This window comes from Oryx dammah, unplaced genomic scaffold (assembly GCF_014754425.2).
Source record: "Oryx dammah isolate SB20612 unplaced genomic scaffold, SCBI_Odam_1.1 HiC_scaffold_2, whole genome shotgun sequence".
In the NCBI taxonomy this organism is placed as follows: domain Eukaryota; kingdom Metazoa; phylum Chordata; class Mammalia; order Artiodactyla; family Bovidae; genus Oryx; species Oryx dammah.
Genome location: NW_024070186.1, coordinates 31,678,044 through 31,700,209, shown reverse-complemented (window position 1 = coordinate 31,700,209; position 22,166 = coordinate 31,678,044). Strand labels below are relative to the sequence as shown.

Sequence of the window (22,166 nt, the reverse complement as noted above, 5' to 3'; positions counted from 1 at the left end):
TGGGAAGTGTATCATTATTATTGAATGGGAGACAGTTGAGAGAACTCAAATCTTGGTCTTCAGTTTCTGGATCCTCTGCTTGTTCCAACATGTGTGCCACTTCCTCTCTGGCATCCAAGAACTCGGAAGAGAAGATATATTGCTAGCAATAAAGAAAATATCACCATGTTCCAGATTTTTCTGATGACTGCTCACATCCATTGTCCTGGGGTGTGATCTGATCTCAGCTTCAGAATAATCTAGGTAAATTGATGCTACCTGCTGTCCTCTGCCCATCTGGGCCCTCCCAGGGGCTTGCCCTCTGTGCTGCCTCATCAGATACTTCTCATGTTCCTGGGTGGCTGCAAAGGCTGGCCTTCCCTTGGAACATTTATCTTCAACCCCCAGTGAACAAGCAGAGCACATAGTGGACTAACTCATTTATTTCTCCTCATTTATTGATGGCCTTTCATAACCAAGTTATTAAGTCATCAATAACTTCAGAGAAATAAATGAATGGATCCAGAACTGGGCCAACAGATATTTAAGACATACTCTGAACATTTTATCTCAGATCAGCAGAAAAAGTCAATGCTGGGTCCTCAGTGGTATTTTCCTTACCTGGAAACACATGTTCTATATTTTATTCTAATGGAACCCAGTTTATTTCTCTACAAAGTAGTGAAATGACTAACATCTCCAGTATCCCAAGTAAATTAAAGTTTGAAAAATAGATTATAAGTGTTAACATTTTTTCCCAAAATACCATCTAGTATGTGTTGCTCTCATCAGCTGGCAAAAAAAAAAAATAGTTCTGGAAGATTTGCCAGAAATAGATTATAAATTTTTTCAGGAACATTTGTAAGTTCTGATATTCCCCTCAGGAGATAAACTAAAATGAAAAGGAGATGGAAAAGGGAGTGAAAGGCAGGGAGGGTTTCTAAGACCCTGAGAAACCCCTGAAACCAGTATTTAGGAGTCTAAAGAAATTTATAACACTAAAGTTAAGTTTCTATACAGATACTTTCTGACATGTCAGTGGTTCAGCCACCTGAGAGGAGCCATGCATTTTCATTATGTTTGGGGGTTTATACAGCTGCTCTGTCTCAACCTTGGGTTGAGACATTTGCTCTAGTTTGCTCTTCACTAACCCCAGGACCCCACGATAAGAACCTTGGCTACTGCTGAGAAGCCACAAGTGTGGTTGGAAACTTCTCTGTGCCACAGTTGCCTCAGTTTCCTCATCTGTAAAGTGGGAATAATAATATATAAGCAGCACTTTGAATAGTGTCTGGTACATGGTATCTGTTCAAGAAGTGTCAGCTGTTATTGTTGTTGTCATTAATGATAATACAGTATTTTCCATATGGTTAGGACCTCAGAAACCAGTCAATCTAATTTCCTCAATTCATTTTACAGACAAGGAGACTGCAACCCAAATAGCTTATCAAGCAATGTACATTCTTTTCAAAATTTAAAGGCTGAGTGAGAGACCAGCAGAAAGAATATCATCTTTGTTTTTTATTAACTTTTTATTTTGTATTGGAATATAGCCTATTAACAATGTTGTGATAGTTTTAGATAGAGAATAAAGGATACTGTCATACATATACATGTATCCATCCTCCCCTAAACTTCTTTCCCATCCAGGCTGCCACATAAAATTGAGCAGAATTCCCTGTGCTATACAGAAGGTCCTTATTGGTTATCCATTTTATATATAGCAATGTGTACATGTTGATCCCAAACTTCCTAACTATCTCTTCCCCACTCCTTCCCCCTGGCAACCAAAATTTTGTTCTCTAAGTTTGTGAGTCTGTTTCTGTTAAAACATCATCTTTGGAATCCATGAGTCATACATTCAAATTCTAGCTCTGTAGCTTGCTCACTGTGTGACTTTGGACTCACCTCTTCTCTTTGAGTCTCACTAGATCCTCACTTGTAAAATAGGTATAACACAACTTACACTGATGGATTGTTATGAAAACTGAAAAATAATGACTGAAAAAGTTAATGACTGGATAATGTGACCAACACACTACACACATTAATGAGCATACATAGCTGAGGACTATTACTGCAAATGTCATTCATCTGGGCTACTGCAGAGTGGGGGCTAGAAGCCTGGGCCCCTAGCTGCCAGCTAAGCTCACCACTACGCAGCTCCCCTTAACTTAGAAACAAACAACCAAATAAAAACCAGAAATTTGCTTAACTCCTTTCTATCAGTTTTCTTCAATGATTATGTTCAGTTCAGTTCAGTTGCTCAGTCGTGTCCGACTCTTTGTGACCCCATGAATCGCAGCACGCCAGGCCTCCCTGTCCATCATCAACTCCCGGAGTTCACTCAGACTCACGCCCATTGAGTCAGTGATGCCATCCAGCCATCTCATCCTCTGTCGTCCCCTTCTCTTCCTGCCCCTAATCCCTCCCAGCATCAGAGTCTTTTTCAATGAGTCAATTCTTCACATGAGGTGGCCAAAGTACTGGAGTTTCAGCTTTAGCATCATTCCTTCCAAAGAAATCCCAGGGCTGATCTCCTTCAGAATGGACTGGTTGGATCTCCTTGCAGTCCAAGGGACTCTCAAGAGTCTTCTCCAACACCATGGTTCAAAAGCATCAATTCTTCGGCACTCAGCCTTCTTCACAGTCCAACTCTCACATCCATACATGACTACTGGAAAAACCATAGCCTTGACTAGACTAGCTATCAAAATTAACTATGCCTCTTGATGGATTAAATTTGTAACTCCTTATTGTTCTTAAAAAAAAAAAAAGAAAGAAAGAAAGCAAGAACTCCGCAGTGTTGGCCCAGAGCTTTTCTACCTAGTTTAGTTTAGGGAGAACAGTTTTACTCTCCCAGCTGTGCCCCAGCTGCTGACCTGTTTGAGAGATGGTGACTCAGAAACAGCTTGCAAATGTTCCAAGATGATGAAGAAAACACTAAGTATAGCAACAACTTTGCAAATCTGACACCTTTTGCAGGGTAGAAATAGCTAGAGAAAAGTTCAGGGAAGAATGGAAATTGAACTGGACACCCTGGTTTCCTTTTACTGGAAATGTAATGAATAAATTCTAACTCTAGATAACAGGGCATGGCATTCCAGGTGTATCAGAAAACAGATCTATGGAACTCAAACATCCATGGAAAGATCATGGATGTCCCACTGAGGAGCTGGGGATGGGGCATGTGGTTAGGTAAGTCTGAGAAAAGCTTCTCTCTCTAAAAAAAAAAAAAGCTTCCCTCTCAAAAGTTTACAATGCTCACTTATAAATGAAAGATTCTAAAAATTTCTGTAAATAGCAATCCTGCTTAACATGCTCAAACCCACCTTTTCCTGAATGATTAGCACAGAATTTCCACCAACATCACATAGAACAGTGGCATGCTAAGGAATGCTATTTAGGAAACTGTTCAGTGTTGGAAATCAGAGATCTTCAACCACCAATGAGAACGCCTGCCAGTTTGGGTTTTCATTTTATTGTTGAGTTTCTGTTTCAATCATTTTAGACAGAGTTTAGATGGCTACCTAGAAAGGGATCACACTTAAGCTTTCTTACATCCCCATTTTGTTTGTGAGGCATGGAACTGAAGCACCTGCTGTGACATGTGTTTTGAAGCAGAATACAGCCTTTTATGTTCAGTTATTTATCATTAACCATCAGTGGTACTGTCTGGAGAGGGGAATAAAAAGTAAATACATTAAATGAAGCAAATTAACTTAGATTAATCTAAAGGCTGGCTTTGGAGCAGCCAGTGGTTTGTCACTGTCTTCCATACATCCTGATTTCTTAAGAATGTTCACTTACTAGTGGACTGTGAACTCTTGAAACCATTTGGAGATGGAAACCAAGGGTCCAAACAAAGCAATGAAATCCATTTTAATATATAAATGCTTTTAATGATGGAGATAACTGCAACTGATGGAAGTCCAGAATTTTCTTTTCTTAAGATGTGAAATGGGATACAAAGAAAAAGATAAAATGTCACTGAATCTCCTTCATACCACACTGCAATGTTCATTATCATCTACCTGTATAAAGTTCACAAAAAATTTTCACCTTTTCCCTTTTTCTCACATTTTTATCCTCTACTGTTACATAATCACCCACCAAATGCTTTCTTTCTGTCCTTCTTAATTCCTTTCCTTTGTCCCTCCCACTGTGGTCCTTTTGGAAAAAAGAGGGGAGGCAAGGGGGATGGGAGATAAACATATTCAGTTATTATAGGCTTCTTAACAAGAACGTCTATTTCAAAACTTCAGAATTGAAGGGAAAGATATCAAAAAATTAACCAGAGCCTTTGGTAGTGATCTATCGAAAAGAAAATGAATGAAAACTAGCTTAACAATGATTAGACTGTTAGCCCTTTAGTCTTGACCTTTTGGTAAATCATAAATAAATACCATCCAAATTTGACTGAAGTAACTGCCAAATTCCCACAACAGCAATCTGACAGAAATATCATTTTTATTGGTGTCAAAAAAGTGGCATTTCTAAGCTGTTTAATAAAACAGGGATTATTAAGAAAAGTAAATGTTGAATTATGCCACAAGAGTCTCATCCATATGGCAAGATCTATGAGCTAATTGCTTGGCAGCTGCTTCACCATTTAGATAAAAATGCCTCTACATGGAAAGTTTTTTTTTTAAGTGGTTTAATTTGATATATAGTTAAAATATACTAAATACATACTATATATTAATGTTGATATGTGAGTATTTTATATTGATCATTTCTCTAATGACTTCTTCTACTGTCCCTTCTCCAGGAAGCAAATAATTTGGGTAAAAGCACAACAAAATCAGAGAGTGCCTGGCTCTTCAGAATGTGGTATGGCTTTGACCACAAGTATCCTTTGATAATGATCATCTTCCAGATCCTTCTATATGGCAGAGATGAACTTTGAGCACTTCATCACTGAGGTATGTGCCTCTGCTCTGCAAGAAACACCAAAAGGTAAAGTGAATTTGTGACCAAACTTAACCGAAAGAATGATTTCAAATAATCAAAACGTATGTCATTTATACTTACGTGTTGCAAAGAGCTAAAGTGAAATCTCTCAGAAACAACTGAATTTGGTGTGTGTGTGACAATCTACAATTTCCTAATGCCAGATGACAAAATCGTGGAGTCTTGAAAAATGGACCTATTTTACTGTTCATCCCTTTGTAAAAATATCTTATTTCTGGTGGAGTCGGTCAGGATGACAAAGCTCCTTCACCCTTCTGCTAGGAACCCATTTATCTGTTTTTGTTTCATGCTGTAAAAAAGGAAAGGGGAGGAGGAAAAGGGAGAAGGAATGGTCCAAGGAGAAGAGTGAATCCGGTCATCACACTGTGAAATAATACTGCTTTGTTTTCCAGGAAACACTTGAGTAAGTTTTTTTTTTTTTTTTCTAGTCAAGGGCAATTTTAAAATTCTAGCAATCAGTGTAAACATAGTGGCTCAGATACACGTTGCCATGTGACTCACAGGGCTAAGAAGTCAGGCCTGGAGGGCTTTGCCATTGTGAGTTGCAGTAAGCGGTCCATCTCTAATCCCAGGCAAAAGCGCCACAGAAGAAAGGAAAGAATTGCGCTGAAAATTGAATGTGTTGGGTCTTTGTAGTTAGTTTTCCACAGTCACAAATCCCTCTCCTTTCAGGGAGAAAATGTCAGTCACTGGGTGATTTTAAAGCAGCTTGGCAGTGATTTAAGCCACAGCAGATCAGTGGGAGAGGAAGAAGAATTAAGAACGGGTAACAGAAAGTCAAAGAATAAGATGAAGAAGAGGTAAAAGTGGAAAGGGAAGAGGAGGCAAGAGAAATACAGGAAATTCACAGCAGAAAGGAAAACAAATTAGAGGAATGACTGTAGAAAAATACAAGAGTGACTCGAATAATCAAAAGTAAATCAAGGTTAAAATTAGACAGCAATCCTGGGAAAGTAGAGCATTCCAAGAATTATGAAATAGAGATGTGGAAGGTAGAGGCTTTCTGAGATTATGGTTTTGTTTTTCCATATTCCTATTATCTATGGACAGATACCTTGTCTTGCTCAATCTTGAGCTTTCATGGACAGTGTAGGCTGCCTCCACCCTAAAAGTGGCCCATCTTGGCCATTAACTGCCTCCAGGAGGTGCTGGTACCTCATTAACCACTCACTGGTCCCTGGCTTTTAGCAGGTTATGCAGGTTTATGTTCCAGGCTGTGTTTCTTCTAGAAATATATTTCCCTTGCCGTTGCTTAAGTATCAATAATCAAATTTGTAAGAAGTTATAAAAATCTGGCTAAAGAGTACATATAACGGCTGCTTGGTTATGACAGAATGTACTGGAAGATAATGTTTTGGGGTTCCTGGACCCAATATCTGACTTGTGTGAACGGAGGCTTCCCCATCCATCCAAGCAACGTTGCTGGATACCAGCTCAGTGTCCTACAACTCAACTCAATCCTGACATTGCCTACCTGGATACAGTGTCAGATCCTCTCAGGTAAGGGTTGGGTTCCACAAAGCTGCTGCCCTCACCACTTCAGATGCCAGCCACAAGCCCAGGTTGCTATTTATTCTTCCAAACTAGTGGCTACAGGTTGGAGGTTCCCTGACCTCCTCCTTGGATTCGATTAATTTGCTAGAAAACTTCACAGAACTGAGAAAAACGTTTTACTTACTAGATCACTGGTTTATTATAAAAGGATATAACTCAGGAAAAGCCAGATGGAAGAAGTGCACAACAAGAGAAAGGACGTGGAACTCCCATGGACTCTATGGGTACACCACTCTCCCCAAATCTCCGCCTGTTCACCAACCTCTAAATTCTTCTCAACTCCATCCTTTTGAGGTTTTATGGAGGCTTCATTGCATAGGCACAATGGATGAATCATTGGCCCTTGGTGACTGAAATTCATTACCAGCCCTTCCCTCTTTCCCAGACATGGGGAAGGCAGGGCTTAAAAGTTCCAACCCTCTAATCACATGGTTGGTTCTCCTGGTATCCAGCTCCTGACCTTAGACAGGGTCCAAACGTCACCCATTCACATAACAAAGGATGCCTTTTTGCTGTCATCACTTAGGAAATTTAAGGGTTTTAGGAGCTCTGAGACGAAACTAGGGATGAAGACCAAATTGGTATTTCTTATCATAAACCACAATATCACAAAATGGCAAATCAGAAATTAGATAAAAGATGGTTCTGTTCAAATTCTGACAGTGTTGTAAGGAATGCTTTACAATGAAGAAAAGAAACAAAATGGAAAAAAATAACTGAGAGGCAAGAAAATGAAAGTGGCAAGCCTCCCCAAGTTTTATCTTAGAGCAATGACACTAAATTCAGATGATGTCATAGATTTTGTCTCACATTTCACCAGGGAATTGTTTCCATGTGATTATGGACAGACTAGCAAAAACTGAAAGCAGGCTTAACACCCCTAGTAATACCTCTTCTCATGGTAATTTGTCCTCCTGTGCATTCATTCTAGAAATTGCAGGACGACCATCACTGCATAAATATATTTTCTCTTAGAAAACAGAGCTTTTATATCCCAGTTATGCTCCGAATTCATACCCAAAGAGTAGCAAAATCAACCAATTTCCACTCTGTACACTCTTGATTTGTCTGTATTTCTAGAGATAAATTATTCTCTTGGCATTTATGTTCATTCTATTGTCCCCCCAGAACCCCGGTGCTGTGCCCCCATGGACCTCCCGGGTAGGCTCTGCCAGGTGCCATCAGTGTACAGGTGATCTCCCTCTTCCAGGGTCAGGTTGCCTGGCTCAGGCCAAAACAGAAATTGTGAGGCCAAAAGAAATGGACTGTGCAGTTTGCAGCCGCTCAAGTTTCATTTTAGTAAAACTGCATCCTGCAAATGAAACATCATAAAGAATTACTGACAAAAGAAAAAGAAGAATAAACGAGCCTTTGTATGTACCTTTATCAGTCAGCATTCTCTGGAGAAACAGAATCAGTAAGGAGTACGCATGTATACAAACGTATACCTATACACATACACGTGGATTTACTTCAAGGAACGGGCTTATGAGTTTGTAAGGGTGGCAAGTCCAGAATGTGTAGGGTAGGCTCTTAATCTAGAAACTCTCAAGCAGGAGCTAAGATTCAGTAATCTTGAGATAAAATTTCTTCTTCCTCAGGGAAACCTCATTTTCCTCTTAAGTCCACTGAACTGATCGGATGAGACCCACTTACATTGCTGAGGATCATCTCTTTAAGGTGAACTGACTGTAGATGCTAGTCACACCTACAGAATCCCTCCATAGCAACACCTAGATTAGAGTGGTGTTGTTTTTTTTTAATTGGAGTATAATTGCTTCACAATGTTGTATTAGCTTCTGCTGTACGATAACATGAATCAGCTCTAAGTATACATATAGGCCCTCCCTCTTGAGCCTCCTTCCCACCCCTCTAGGTTATCTTAGGGCACCAAGCTGAGCTCCCTGTGTTATATACAGTGGCTTTCCACTAGCCACCTATTTTCCTGTGGTAGTTTTAGAGTCTGATTGAATAACAAGGTAGCCTAGGCAAAAAAAGACATAAATCTTAAATGTCACAGTACTCAGTTCACATTCAACTATTGTCCAATATTCAGACTCAAGGAAGAAAGATCCTCAACTCACCATCTGCTGCTGCTGCTCACCATCAGTATCAATAAAAAACAAGTCACTATTGCTCATATAGTTTTGTTTTCTTTTTTTACTTTATCGTGGCCTAAATTAATATATACTATTGTTTTTGTTCAGTCACTGAATCATGTCTGACTCTTTTGCAACCCCATGGATTGTAGCCTGCCAGGCTCCTCTGTATGTGGAATTTCCCAGACAAGAATTCTGGAGTGAGTTGCCATTTCCTTCTCCAGAGGATCTTCCTGACCCAAGGATTGAACCTGTGTCTCCTGTGCAAGAGGTATCTCCTGCCCTGCATGTGGATTCTGTACCTCTGAGCGACCAGGGAAGCCCAGTTAATACACATGCATTCCTATAAAAATTTTCCAAAAGCTACAGAAGAATAAAAATAATAAAAATTAGCATTCCATAAGGATGAACAATGGCCAAGCACTGTGTTGAGTACTTTACATTACAATTTCAGGTCACCTCCACAGCTCTGTAGGCGGGTGGGAGGGTCTAAGGGTATAATACCACACAAACGGACTACTGATTGTGTCCACCTCTGATGAAACAGCCTGAGCTCTCTCATTCAAGAACGTTGCTGGAAGCCTATGGTGCCAAAATTGATGATTAATTAAGATTTCATTATGATTCCCTGTGGGCAGCAATTCTGAGTCATGCGATGCAAAGCAGAAATTGAGAAGGGGAAGATGTTACTGCACACCAGCGCTTTGCCATTGAGAACATTATTTTGTTTAATCCTAATAACCATCCTTTCAGTTTCATTCTCACAAAGCCTCTCTTTGAGGTGAAAGAAACAAAATCTCAAAGGACTTAAATAGCTTTCTTAAGGTTCCATACCTAGTGTCAGTTCCATGGTTCAAGGCCAGATCTATCACAATCTAAAACCCATAAACACCTTTAAATGAACTTTATCATTAACAACTTTGTGTCCTTGATAGCCCTTATTTACATGTAAACCCCATCTCCATACCTTCAGAATTCACTATTAAAGCAGTGACTATTATGACTGCTCACATTGTGTCATGCAGAGCTCACATCTCATACATTTGTTGAATATATATGGGATGATGCTTTGAGAAGACTCTTGAGAGTCCCTTGGACAGCAAGAGGATCAAATCAGTCAATCAACCCTGAATATTCATTGGAAGGACTGATGCTGAAGCTCCAGTACTTTGGCCACCTGATGCAAACAGCTGGACTCACTGGAAAAGACCCTGATGTTGGGAAAGATTGAGAGCAGGAGGGGAAGAGGGCGACAGAGGATGAGATGGTTGGATGGCATCACTGATTCAATGGACATGAACTTGGGCAAACTTCAGAAGATGGTGAGAGACAGGGAGGCCTGGCTTGCTGTAGTCCATGTGGTCACAAAGAGTCAGACACGACTTGGTGACTGAACCCACACAAGGTTAGGGATCCTGGTAGGTCACCCTAAGAACACTACCACTGAGGAGTCTCCAAGTCTCTGAATCAGGTTCTCAGCTTTTCAGAGGCAGAGAGTTCAATATGCCAAAGACTCCAAGAATGGCTTAGTTTCATAGAGATGGATGCACTCTAGCCAAACTCCAGGAGGGACAAGTAGAAAGCAAACATCAAATTCCCAGATCATCACAGGTATCCTCATGGCAGGGAGGGAAATTCTTTTTTCTTTATTTCTTTACTTTCATATTTATTTTTGGCTGTGCTGGGTCTTCGATGCTGCACATAGGCTTTCTCTAGTTGCAGTGAGTGGGGGCTTCCCTTCACTGCGGTGAGCAGGTTTCTCATTGTGGTGGCTTCTCTCGTTGTGGTGCACGGGCTCTGGAGCATGCGGGCTTCAACAGTTGTGCTCCCAGGCATTGGAGAAGACAATGGCACCCCACTCCAGTGTTCTCGCCTGGAGAATCCCAGGGATGGAGGAGCCTGGTGGGCTGCCATCTATGGGGTCGCACAGAGTCAGACACAACTGAAGTGACTTAGCAGCAGCAGCAGGCTCTAGAGCACAGACTCAGTAGCTGTGGTGCAGCTGCTTAATTGCCCAGTGACATATGGGATTTTCCCCATAAGTGATCGATCGATACACAGGATCAAACCCATGTCAACTGCATTGGCAGGCAGATTCTTAACCATTGGACCACCAGGGAAGTCTGGGGAGGGATAGTCCTTCCCAGCCTTTGGAAGGGGCAAGTCACAATCTGGTCCCTGATGTCCCTCTGGCCCCCTCTCTTCGTCTTGCTCACTGGCTCACTCAACTCCAGCCCCCATGGCCTTCCTGAGATGCACCAAGCACCTCACTGCTTCAGGGCATTTGCACGGCTCCTCTTCCTGCCCTCTCACTTGGGATACTCTTCTCTCAGACATTCACATGCCTCCCTCCTTCAACTCTTTTATCCAGCTTAGCAGTGAGATCTTCCAGGTTCCATATTTGAAGTAGCTGTCCCAAGAGAAGCACTCCCTCACCCCTTCCCTGCTTTGTTTTTCACCATTATGCTTATTACCATCTGACACTGTGTGTATTTTTTGTATTTGTTATAATATTCTTCACCAACCAGGATATACGCTTTCTGGGGACAGGCATCTGAGTCTGTACTCAAGGCATAGAATAGTATTTAGCACACAGTGAACACTCAATATATATTCATTGAATGAATGAATCAAGCAAGCAAGCAACATTTTCTATCCAGGGCACCTTCATTCTACATCCTGATATAACAGAAAAATCCAATTAATTATCTGAAGGTTGCTAAGTGAATATGAAAGCAGAGCAAGGCAGAGCAGGTAATCTTAGTTGTTTTCACCCAGGCTGCCTTTTAGCTCCAAAAAGCACATCCCCATGGATACCCACGTCTCCCCTCAGCCTCAGTGTCCCTGGCAGGGACAGCCACAGTCCACTTGGATCCCTGTTGCCTCACTGATCTCCTTCCTATGGTTGGTCCATTTTCCCTTAGGTTTAATTAGTACACCTGATCTCATCTGTGCAAGCCTGGCTCTGGCTTAGAAGCCTTTGTCTGTCTGAGTGACTGTATCTTATCTCACCAGTTGTGTATTGATTTTATTTGTGTACAGAAGTCAGAACTTTAGGGCTACCTATCATCCTCACTAACAATCTCTTATAATGAGAAGAAATTGATGCCCCCTTATTCAGATTTTAAGACATCAGATAAAATGGCTTGCTTAGATTCACAGTGTTACAGCTGGTGTGGGAGTCGTAGGTTGCCCCATTGACTGGTGACTAATAATGCTGCTGGACTGTTAGCTTCCTACTGTCTCTCTGTTTTATCATTTATTGTCTCTCTCCTTAAGTATGTGTATATATTTGTTCTACAAATGCGAATGACAGAGGGTAAGAATGACCTTTTCCAAAATAAAAAGGGCAGCCTAAAATCATTTTTAGTACTTCCTGTATGCTGACAACCACCAAAAATAAGGAGTTATCCTGTGGTTGCCAACATTTTACATAGTGTAAAGAAAGCACAAGATAACAATGGATTGGCAAGTTGACACAGTAACAGAATTACATAAAGTCACATGGATGAAGACTTCCTTCCCGTCACTGGCTTGAAATGAACTGTGCACTGAGATATTACTAACAAAATATAAGACCCATGGCAGATGTGTGGATGCTGCGGCATTTGAGTTTTCCATTAAAAAGTCTGGCAAGAAAAGTGGCAGATGCCAGACCCCCTCCTGGACAAAAGAGTGACAGATTGCCTTCTAGGAAAAGTCTAATGTGAACATCAGGATAATCCAAAATGATGCCTGGAACCAGGTATTGGAATAGCATTGTAGCCTTAAAAGAAAAAAAGAAGGAAAAAGAACACGTTTCCTCTTAAAATTTGACAGAATTCATTATATCCCACACAGACATGCTTATTTTAAATCATAGGTATGAATATTGTGAGCAGCAATTTCCATTTTAAATGGTGATCACTGCATTGCAGTTTTTTCTACTCTGACTAGCTGAGCATCTATGAATTATTTATTGGATTGGTACTGTGGCCTTGTGAATGACTTGAGTTTACTTCGCAAAAAACTCTCAGAGGAACAAGGAATATTAGCTCTGTGATTCCCATCTTATAAATGAGGCAACTGAGCCCAAACGAGGGAAAAGACACCTCCAAGGTCAGTGAAGGACTTGGAGGCAGCATTCATAATCAACAAAGAGTGGGCTGTGTCCACCTGAAGAATCCACGGGTCCCTGTTCCAGGAGTCCCTTCACTGAGCGTTAATATGCATGTGATGCTATTGTTGTAAGTGTGCCTGGCCTACAGTTGGTAATTTGACATGATAGCTTCTTGAGTAGCTCATGAAAAACTTGACCAGTCTATAAGTAGGATGTGTTTTACTTTAAGCAGAAATCCAGAGGGATAGCAGAGGATATAAGTAAGATGCTTATTGTTGAACTTATTGAGCGCCTACTATGTGCCAGACAACATATTAGGTAGGTATGAGGCCAATAGCAAACAAGGTAGGCAAGGTTGACTCTCATGAGGTCTTGCTTATTTGACTCATTAAAATCAGTCATAACTCCAGAGCTCCTTGAAATGCCAGGTGATCTTTAGTGCAGGAAAGAGAGACATTGGCACCAGCAGAGTTTAATGGGGGGAATTTTTTAGGGAGCCATAAATTAAAATAATTTGTCACCCTTACTTGCAAAATGTAACCAGATACCTCCATAAGTGGTTTCAGAAAGCACCAAAACTTCAAACTATTTGCAACAAATGTAAGCAGTCAGCTTTCTGAAGACTCCCTCTAAATGCATCCCTGATGGTATCCCATGTGAGGATGTACACGGCATTATAACTGCTTCCCTCCCAGGATGCTGGCTGCAGGAAAGAGCTGAGCTTCAGCAGTGGTGCAGCCAGCCCTCTCACCCAGGTGGTTAATCCACTGGGTATGCAGCTTGGTTTTTGGTCATCCTTGTCCTCACAAATGCTAATGTAGAAAGATCTTGTAGATAACCTTTGATTTAGCACTTAAGTGTAATGAAATTAAAATTCACTAAAAGAAAACACTAGCTTCCTGGATCCTTGTGTTCCTTGACTGCTTGGTGAGAACCAAAGTAGGGGGATGTTATCAGTAGCTGCCAATAGCTGTCTTTGTTCAGGTCATAATTCCACTCTTCCATAATTTCTTCTTCCATATCATGGGAATAATAAACACTATCCTCTGTTTTGGTTAAGTCCATTGGAAAAGTTGGCTAGTTATTTACTCAGCTTTGTACTGATGGCAATTTGTTCAATCATCTCTCAGAGCCAAAACATGATTAAAACAGTTAAATAGTGCAATTTTCTTCAAACCCTGTGGCCTAAATACATTGAAGTATTCCATAACTGGACTGAAACTTTTCTGGAGTCTTGACAAGTGACTACAAGCATGACATTGTGAATTGTTGCCTGAACATGTTGCATAACCTACTGTGATTGTGGAAAGTTGTGGATCCCAAGATGATAGAAAATTGAGTTTTTTACAATAATCTCAGGATTCTGTAAGAGTTTTGGCATCTTTGATTTGTTTTGCTTTATCCCCTGTAAAAGTTTTAATAATAATTCTGTTAAATGAGAATGCTTTCTCATTTCATCTTCACTGTAAGCAAAATGAAAATGTGAATTTATGCAAACAGGAAATCAGGTGACTCCTCCTCTTCTAAAATAGATTCATAAAAAAATTTCTTTAAATCCATTTTTTAAAAAAACTTTTTTTTTCAAAACAACTAGTTTTATTGGTTTCTGTGACGTTTAAGATGGATCTGTCTCACTGTGGCTTCTTCTTTGCCTTTGGATGTGGGGTATCTTTTCTTTTATGGGTTCCAGCATCCTCTGTCAATGGTTGTTCAACAGCTAGTTGCAATTTTGGTGCTCTGTCAGGAAGAGATGAGCACAGGTACTTCTACTCTGCCATCTTGAACCATAGGTCCATTTTTTAAAAAATCTTTTGAGCACTTTCTCATTGAAAAACACAATGTTAGGCTTTCCTCTTTTCTGTTTATTCATATATTCATTACATATTTATCAAGAGGCTACCGTAAGTCATGTACTATATTCGGCATGAAGAATACAGCTGTTGACAAGTTCTCACAGAGCTCACATTCCAATCTGGTTCTGTTTTTAAGTTTCAGATTTACAGATGTCTTTCCAGAAAATGATAATGGTGTAAAGAAAGATAAACATCAACATTCTACTCTTGGTTTTTATCAAATAGAGGAAGGTCTGGCTCAGGGTCAAGGTTTGTAGCTTACTCACTCGTGGGGTCACAAAGAGTCGGACATGACTAAGCTACTGAACTGAACTGAACTGAACTCACTTACTAGTTGTGTCCTTTTAGGAATGTTATTTACCCTCTCTGGGCCTCAGTCTCTCAGTTGAGAGACAAGAATAATACAAGTCCTTACCTTTTAAGTTTGTTTTGAGGATTAAATGAGTTAACCCAAAGCACTCAGCCAAGTACGCAATAATGTGAGCTTTATTATGTCATCACTACCTGTTGATGTCTGTTTCTCTTAAAAGAAGGCATCATGTAATGTAATTAGTATTCATTGTCATTTATTATTTCTGGGTGACCAAAATATCCATGATCATGTAGGCCTGTGATAATTTTTAGTTGCAACAGCCACATTTTAAAACAGTAAGAAAGTCTCAGTATCCATAAACAAAATGTTCCACTCGGGTTGTAAATCAAATGCAACTCTTCTGACTCAATTTGAGTCAATGGACATAGCTGGGTGTTCGACACCTCCTTGTGTTCCCTATAATGCACTTGTGATTGTTTCATTTATGATTTTTCTAAGTTATAGTACTTCATCCCATAGTTATTTTTCTGGAAATGACACCATAGAGAGCAATTTTGACTTGACAGAAAAGTGCAGCAATTTTTCTGCCCACAATGGAAGCTGTACAAGCCTTCAATGATAATTATTCCTCTTGTACCTTCTTGTGATAAAGGAAATCTTTTAATTACACCTGTTAGGTGAAGCCATCATGTTTTGTCATTAGCATTGTAATGTTACATTTGAAGATTTCTAGGTCAGTACATACTGAATCATTTTATTAGAAATGAAGAAGGAAAAATGTTAAGGTTGACAAAAAATATATATAATCTTAATGTGGTCAGTTTTGAACTTAGTTCCAGGATTTCATCCCCATAGGGGAAAAAGGAGTATTTTGTTTAAATTTTCTTTCATTGCTACTTGGTCACTCCTTCTCAATTGCAGGAACCAAGCCATTTACAGGCTGACGACAAATCCCTGTGTTATCTGAGACATGTTAGCAGCATGAGCCTTGGTTGCTATGGTTCATATATCCTCACCTGACAGGGAGACAGAGGCCAAGTCTATTTTGCGGGTGGCAGGTACTCAGCCCTGATCTGCATATGAAGCTGCCACAGACACAGCACAAGGCACGTGGGCAGACGCGGCCCTGCTCCGATGAAAGTTCACTCCACAAGGCGGATGGTGATGACGTATCCTCAGCATATGCCACGCCAGCTCATAAATAAGAGCGGGTAAAGAGGTGTGTGTGCTGGTGGTGAATGGAGGAAGAGACTGTAGGAGAAAGCACTACTGTTCTTCTAGTCCTGTGGGAAAGAGTCCAGGGAGGAACTGGGATTTCCTAACATGAAATTAAACAATGGGAAGGGAAGAAGAGTATTCTGCGCAGAGGGAATACCGTGCAGGGAGGTCTTATGACAGGTGTGGCATCAACAGCTCACAGAAGCCTGAGTAAAGCTGCCTGAAAGACAGAGTTGGGAGAAGAAATAAGACATAGTCTCCAGAGAACTATAGGGTCAGCCCATGGAGCAAAGGAGGAAACTCTTATTCCCTACACCTAGTGCAATCAAAATTCTCTCTCACTGGGACCTCCCTGGTAGTCCAGTGGTTAAGACTTCACCTTCCAATGCAGGGGGTGTCGGTTCAATCCCTGGTTAGGAAACTAAGATGGCACATGGCTTGCCACCAAACATACAAAAAATAACTCCATAAAACAGACGTGATGTTGTAACAAATTCAATAAAGACTTTCAAAAATGGTTCACATTTTAAAAAAATGTCCCAGGCTAAAGAACCTTGAGAGTTCCTTTTCTGGCACAAATCTGATTCATCTGCTGACAGTCATTTATCAGGTACCTACACATTTAATGCTTCCAGAATTAATTTGAATTTTAATATTTCCCCTGGAAAAAATAAATATGTTGTTTAAATTACCTTTAATCATTTTAACTAAATTTTGTTTTAATACTTCTTTTCCAGAAAAGAAAAATATATAAGTATGCTTTCTAGCTTCTTCTGAAGCCACAGAGATAAATAAGAAATGACGGTTGCCCTCAAAATGCGATAATGAGGTAGAGACAGCAGCCACCACTCTAAGAACTGTATTAAAGTTATGAGCAAAAAGTATTACGGAAACCAGAGGTGTGTGTAACCAATTCACCAGTTTTGGAGAATCAGAGAATCTACATGGAAGTCACTTTGAAACCAGAGGGAGAAAAAAAAAGGGGGCGGGGGGAGAAAGGAAGAATCTGTAAGGAGCTGGACTGAGGATGTGAAAGGCATTCTGACAATAAAACAGCTCAGGCAGAGGCACAAACAGGGTTGAGATGTTTGGAAAATGTTAAGAGTTTCAATGCAGCTAGATCAGTGGGAAGTGAAACTAGAGAGTTCTCGTGCGGACAGATTGGGCTGGACCACACGTGTCATAGTCAAGAAGATGGATTTTTATCTAATCGACAGTGGGAGACCAAGGCCTCGCTTTAAGCACAGAGTCACACAGTCCGTTTTGCTATAATGAGAACTCACAGCTGTGTGGAGGGGGTGACAGGGAAAACAATAAACTTAGGACAATTCTGGACAGTTGCTCTCAAGAACACCCACCTGTTTTCTGTGTGGATGAAAATGAAGACAGGAATGTTCTTATTCTCCTTTGAAAAACATTTGGGAACACTTGATATTTGTTTCAGGGACTTCCCTGCCAGTCCAGTGGTTAAGATTCCGCCCTTGCAATGCAGGGGGCGCTGGTATGATCTGGTTGGGGAACTAGGAGCCCACATTCCTAGCCAGTGTGGCCAGAAAAACAAATAAATAAATTATCACTGCAGCCCTATAAAATAGGTCATTTAAATATATATGTGTGTGTGTATGTATGTGTGTGTGTTTCAAAACCAGGATTCTATAACAACCTAGAGGGCTGGGAGTTGGGAAGGAGGTTCAAGTGGGAGGAAACATATATAGGTGGATACGTGCTAAGTTGCTCAGTCTTGTCCAGCTCTTTGGGACCCCATGGACTGTAGCCCTCCAGGCTCTGCTGTGCATGGGACTCTCCAGGCAAGAATACTGGAGCCAGTTGCCATAGATCTTCCCAACCCAGAGATGGAAACGGTATCCTTGCATCTCCTGCATTGGCAGGTGGGTTCTTTACCACTAATGCCACCTGGGAAGCCTCAACATAAGTACACCTATGGCTAATTCATGTTGATGTATGGCAGAAATTTAACCAATATTGTAAAGCAATTATCCTTCAATTAAAAATAAATTTAAATATATTTATGTTTCAAAACACAAATGTGTTAAAATAGAAAGGTGTCATTTCATTAAGAGATTGATTTTTTTTTTTTTTTTTAGCTTCCATTAAGGAAAATGATCTGGTGGTGAAATTGTTAGGGTGTACCAGGAGGTTTTCTGGTTCAAAAGCCAACTAATTCAGCTTAGCTTCTGGTCTTACAGTTACCTTCCCATGGTCAGAATTGGGAGCACCTCTGACAGAAAATGTCAGATTAAAAATCACTTTCAAACAAAAGGCTGTTTTCTGTTCCCAAACTGATAAACTAGAATGCTACCAGCCCTCAGGCCACACTCAACCCTGGGGTCAGCCACTTACCAGTGGTAACTGACGCTTTTGAATGTAGGGGAAGAAGCACAAGAGAGCTAACCTTTTTCCAGAGGAAACAGACACATCCTCAAAGCATTGCCTTTGACATTCTTTAAAGCCATTTCCTTGGAATTCCTTGAAGTCCACCAGCGTGCTGAGTTTCGCTGACCTGCTGCCTGTAAACATAGCCAGAGCTGCTTTCCAACTTACAAATACAGTGTTTAATAGCTGGAACAGGATAGACCACACGTAACTGCTGTGTCTCTTCCTCACTACCCTTTCCTGAAGCCACAAACACCTCTTCCCACATCCCTCAGCACCAGCAGAACTTGGTTGCAGGTGCCAAGCTCTTTGCTTTTCCTTCCCCTGCTTCATGTAGACAAAGGTCATACTTGCAGCTCCCAAGAGAAGGCCAGACTGCCTGCATGCCCTATGAGAGGAGGGGACCCCTCTCAGGAGCAGGGACCCCACATCTTAAACAGCATAAGCCCAGAAGCCTGGTCTTTAGTTTAACCGATTCTTTTTCCTTTATTATTATTATTTTTTTAAATTTTTACTCTCAGTCTCAAGTCCTCGGGCCTTCTCTGAACTGCAGTGTTCAGAAGATGAACATTATGGTAATTGGTAATTGCACAAGCACTTTACAAACATCAAGTGCTTCATAAAGTTGAAATGATACCAAATCCAGTGACAGTTTTATAGGCCTGAAGGCCCTCAGACTCACTATGCAGATATAAACAAAGAACTTTATTACATTTTTATTATTTTAAAATTCTAGCTGATTTCCTGCTCTATTTGGGATTATTATGAGCACACAAGTCTCTTCTCAGTCCACAGATAGGCCTTACTGAGAAATCTTTCTCCCCAGATCTCTGGCGCTCACAGTCCCATTCTTCTGAAGATGATCCACTGTGAAATGGATGCATCCCATTCCTCTATCAATTAGCCTGTTAAGAACGCCTGTCCTTGCATAATCTCACATACATGTGGAAGCCACAAAAGTCAAACTCAAAAGCAGAGAGTAGGGTGGCGGCTACCAAGAGATATGGGTCACAGGGGGCAAAGCTTCAGTCATGCAGGATGAGTAAGTTCTACGCATCTAATGTACAGTATGGTGATTACAGTTTGTAATTCTGTACTGTGTACTTGAAATGTGCTGAAAGTGTACATCTTAAGTGTTCTCACCACCAAAAAAGGTCACTCTGTGGGGTGATGAATTTGCTAATTAGCTTGTGATAATCCTTTCACAAATTATTGTTGTTATTCAGTTGCTCAGTCATGTCTGATTCTTTGTGACTCCATGGACTGCAATATGCCAGGCTTCTCTGTCCTTCACCATCTCTCAGAGCTTGCTCAAACTTGTGTCCATTGAATCATTGATGCCATCCAACCATCTCATCCTCTTTTACCCCCTTCTCCTCCTGCCTTCAATCTTTCCCAGCATCGGTGTCTTTTCTAATTAGTCGGCTCTTCGCATCAGATGGCCAAAGTATTGGAGCTTCAGCATCAGTCCTTCCAGTGAATATTCAGGGTTGATTTCCTTTAGGATTGACTGGTTTGATCTACTTGAAGTCCAAGGGACTCTCAAAAGTCTTCTCCAGTACCACAGATCAAAAGTATCAATTCTTCACAATGTATATCAAAATATCACTATGTACACCTTAAAATATATAGTATCTTTGTCAACTATTCCTGAATAAAGCTGGGGGGAAAAAATCTCTGTTCTTGACCTCCCAGCAAGTAAAGCTGGTGCTCTCCAGCTGAGGTCTTCCTTCCTGGCCTTGCCTTTGTAGGAGGGATTTGTGTTCCTAATAGGACCTGCAGCTTAAACTCCCAATGAACACAGTTCTCTTACTAGTTCAGTCTTTTTATAAATCTTTGAAAATTTGAAGATCTGGCTCGTAGGCCTGCCTCTCAGCTGTAGAACCTCAGGCTCTAGCCCTGTTCAGAGCCAACATTTTCAGATCTACAAAATGAGTATAATCATATCTGCCCCACTTAGTACCTACAATTTTCCAATGGAATAAGGTAAGTGAAACCACTTTGAAAGCTCAGAAATATCAAACAAACACAAGATGTGCTTAGTAAGTTTTTCCACATGAAGCAAAGGTCACATGTAAAGATAAGAGTGGGTGCCTGGAACAGACTGAAGACAGTAGGTTGGCCCATATACGGCTGGCCGTGAGAGAAGACGGGATTAAAAGGCTTTTCTTGGGGAAATCTGTGGAGATTTTGAGTATCACATCAGGTGAAAATGTCTGGATTTGATTCAGCAGCTAATGGAGAATCGGATGATCTGTAGACAGGAGTGACAAGAGTCTTGTTTTAGAAAGACTGATCTAATAGCTTTGATTAGGGGAAAGAAACAAGGCCCTAAATGGAATTAGTTGCAATGGGACTAGAAAAAAAAGAGGTAGATGCTAGAAAACCCTGGCCCCCAATCCATAGAATTTGATGCTACGTTACTGAGGGCATCAGTGCTGCAGAGAGGAAGGGCCAGGGAGATGCAGTTTTTAGGAGGTGAGGGGCTGCAGGTAGCTGGGGTGTTCAATCCTCTGCTTCTGCCTGTTACAGAAATGGGAGGCAGGAAGACTACAGGAATTCCCCTACATACAAACGAGTTCCATTCCAAGAGTGTGTGCCTAAGTCCAATTCATTCAAGTTAGCCTACATACTCAACCAACACAATAGACTATATAGTACCGTACTGTAATAGGTTTATAATACTTTTCACACAAATAATACATAAAAATAAACATAAACAATAAAGAAAAACTATTAATCTTACAGTACCTTCAAAAGTACACTAGTACAGTACAATAGGGGGCTTCCCATGTGGTTCAGTGGTAAAGAAACCACCAGCCAAGGAAGGAGGTGCAAGAGATGCAGGTTCAATCCCTGGATCGGGAAGATGCTCTGGAGAAGGGCATGGCAACCCACTCCAGTATTCCAGCCTGGGAAATCCCATGGACAGAGGAGCCTGGTGAACTCCAGTTCATGGGGTCACAAAAGAGTTGGACACAACCTAGCGATTAAACAACAGCCCAACAGCTGGCCTACAGGGGCAGGCACACACTTTCCCTTTGCATCTTTGAAAGTTTGAAACAAAGTTTCATAGATAAGGAACTTACTGGACCCTCTTGGGGAGAGGATGAGTGGTTGGTCCCAGCTCTCCCAGGTAGAAGCCTATTTATAAGAACTTGCACCATGTTCTTGTTGAACCTGTTCTTTGGGACAAATGAGCCACTGGGCCAGTCTTGCCTGGCAAATATAGTTCTCTTGACCTCTGAGTGAACTTGGTTTGTTCTCCTGAGCTGCTCTTTTACAGGGAGATGCTCTACAATTAAAATTCTACTCGAAAAGAGGCAGAACACTTATTTTTAGTATTTTATGAAAATTCAGTCTTATCAATTTGTCTTCTATTTGCAGACTTTGCTTAAATTAAACCTCAGGTTAATTTATGTTATGAATATAGCCCTGATACCATATCCTACCAAGTCAAGTTCAAACTCATTAGCCTGGAGCAGCATGGGGGTGAGTCTAATAGATAGGTTTGGTTAACTGTTACTTACTAGCTGTGTGACTCTGCAGAATTTACTCAAACTCTCTGAACCTTAATTCCCTAATCTGTAAAATGATGAAGATGATCATGATAATAATACCTATCCCTCAGGATTGTTGTAAGTTTTGCAATGTTAAACATATCTAGCATAGAGCTTAGAAAA

General features: G+C 40.8%; 1 protein-coding gene across 1 annotated transcript in view; it reads left to right on the top strand.

Annotated features, from left to right (window-relative positions):
* Positions 1–22,166, top strand: part of SLC9A9 (solute carrier family 9 member A9) — a 640,928-nt gene that overhangs the window by 520,103 nt on the left and 98,659 nt on the right. The window contains exon 14 of the mRNA XM_040234268.1: positions 4,751–4,830. Within this exon, the coding sequence (XP_040090202.1) occupies positions 4,751–4,830 (80 nt within the window). The remainder of the gene's footprint in view (positions 1–4,750; positions 4,831–22,166) is intronic.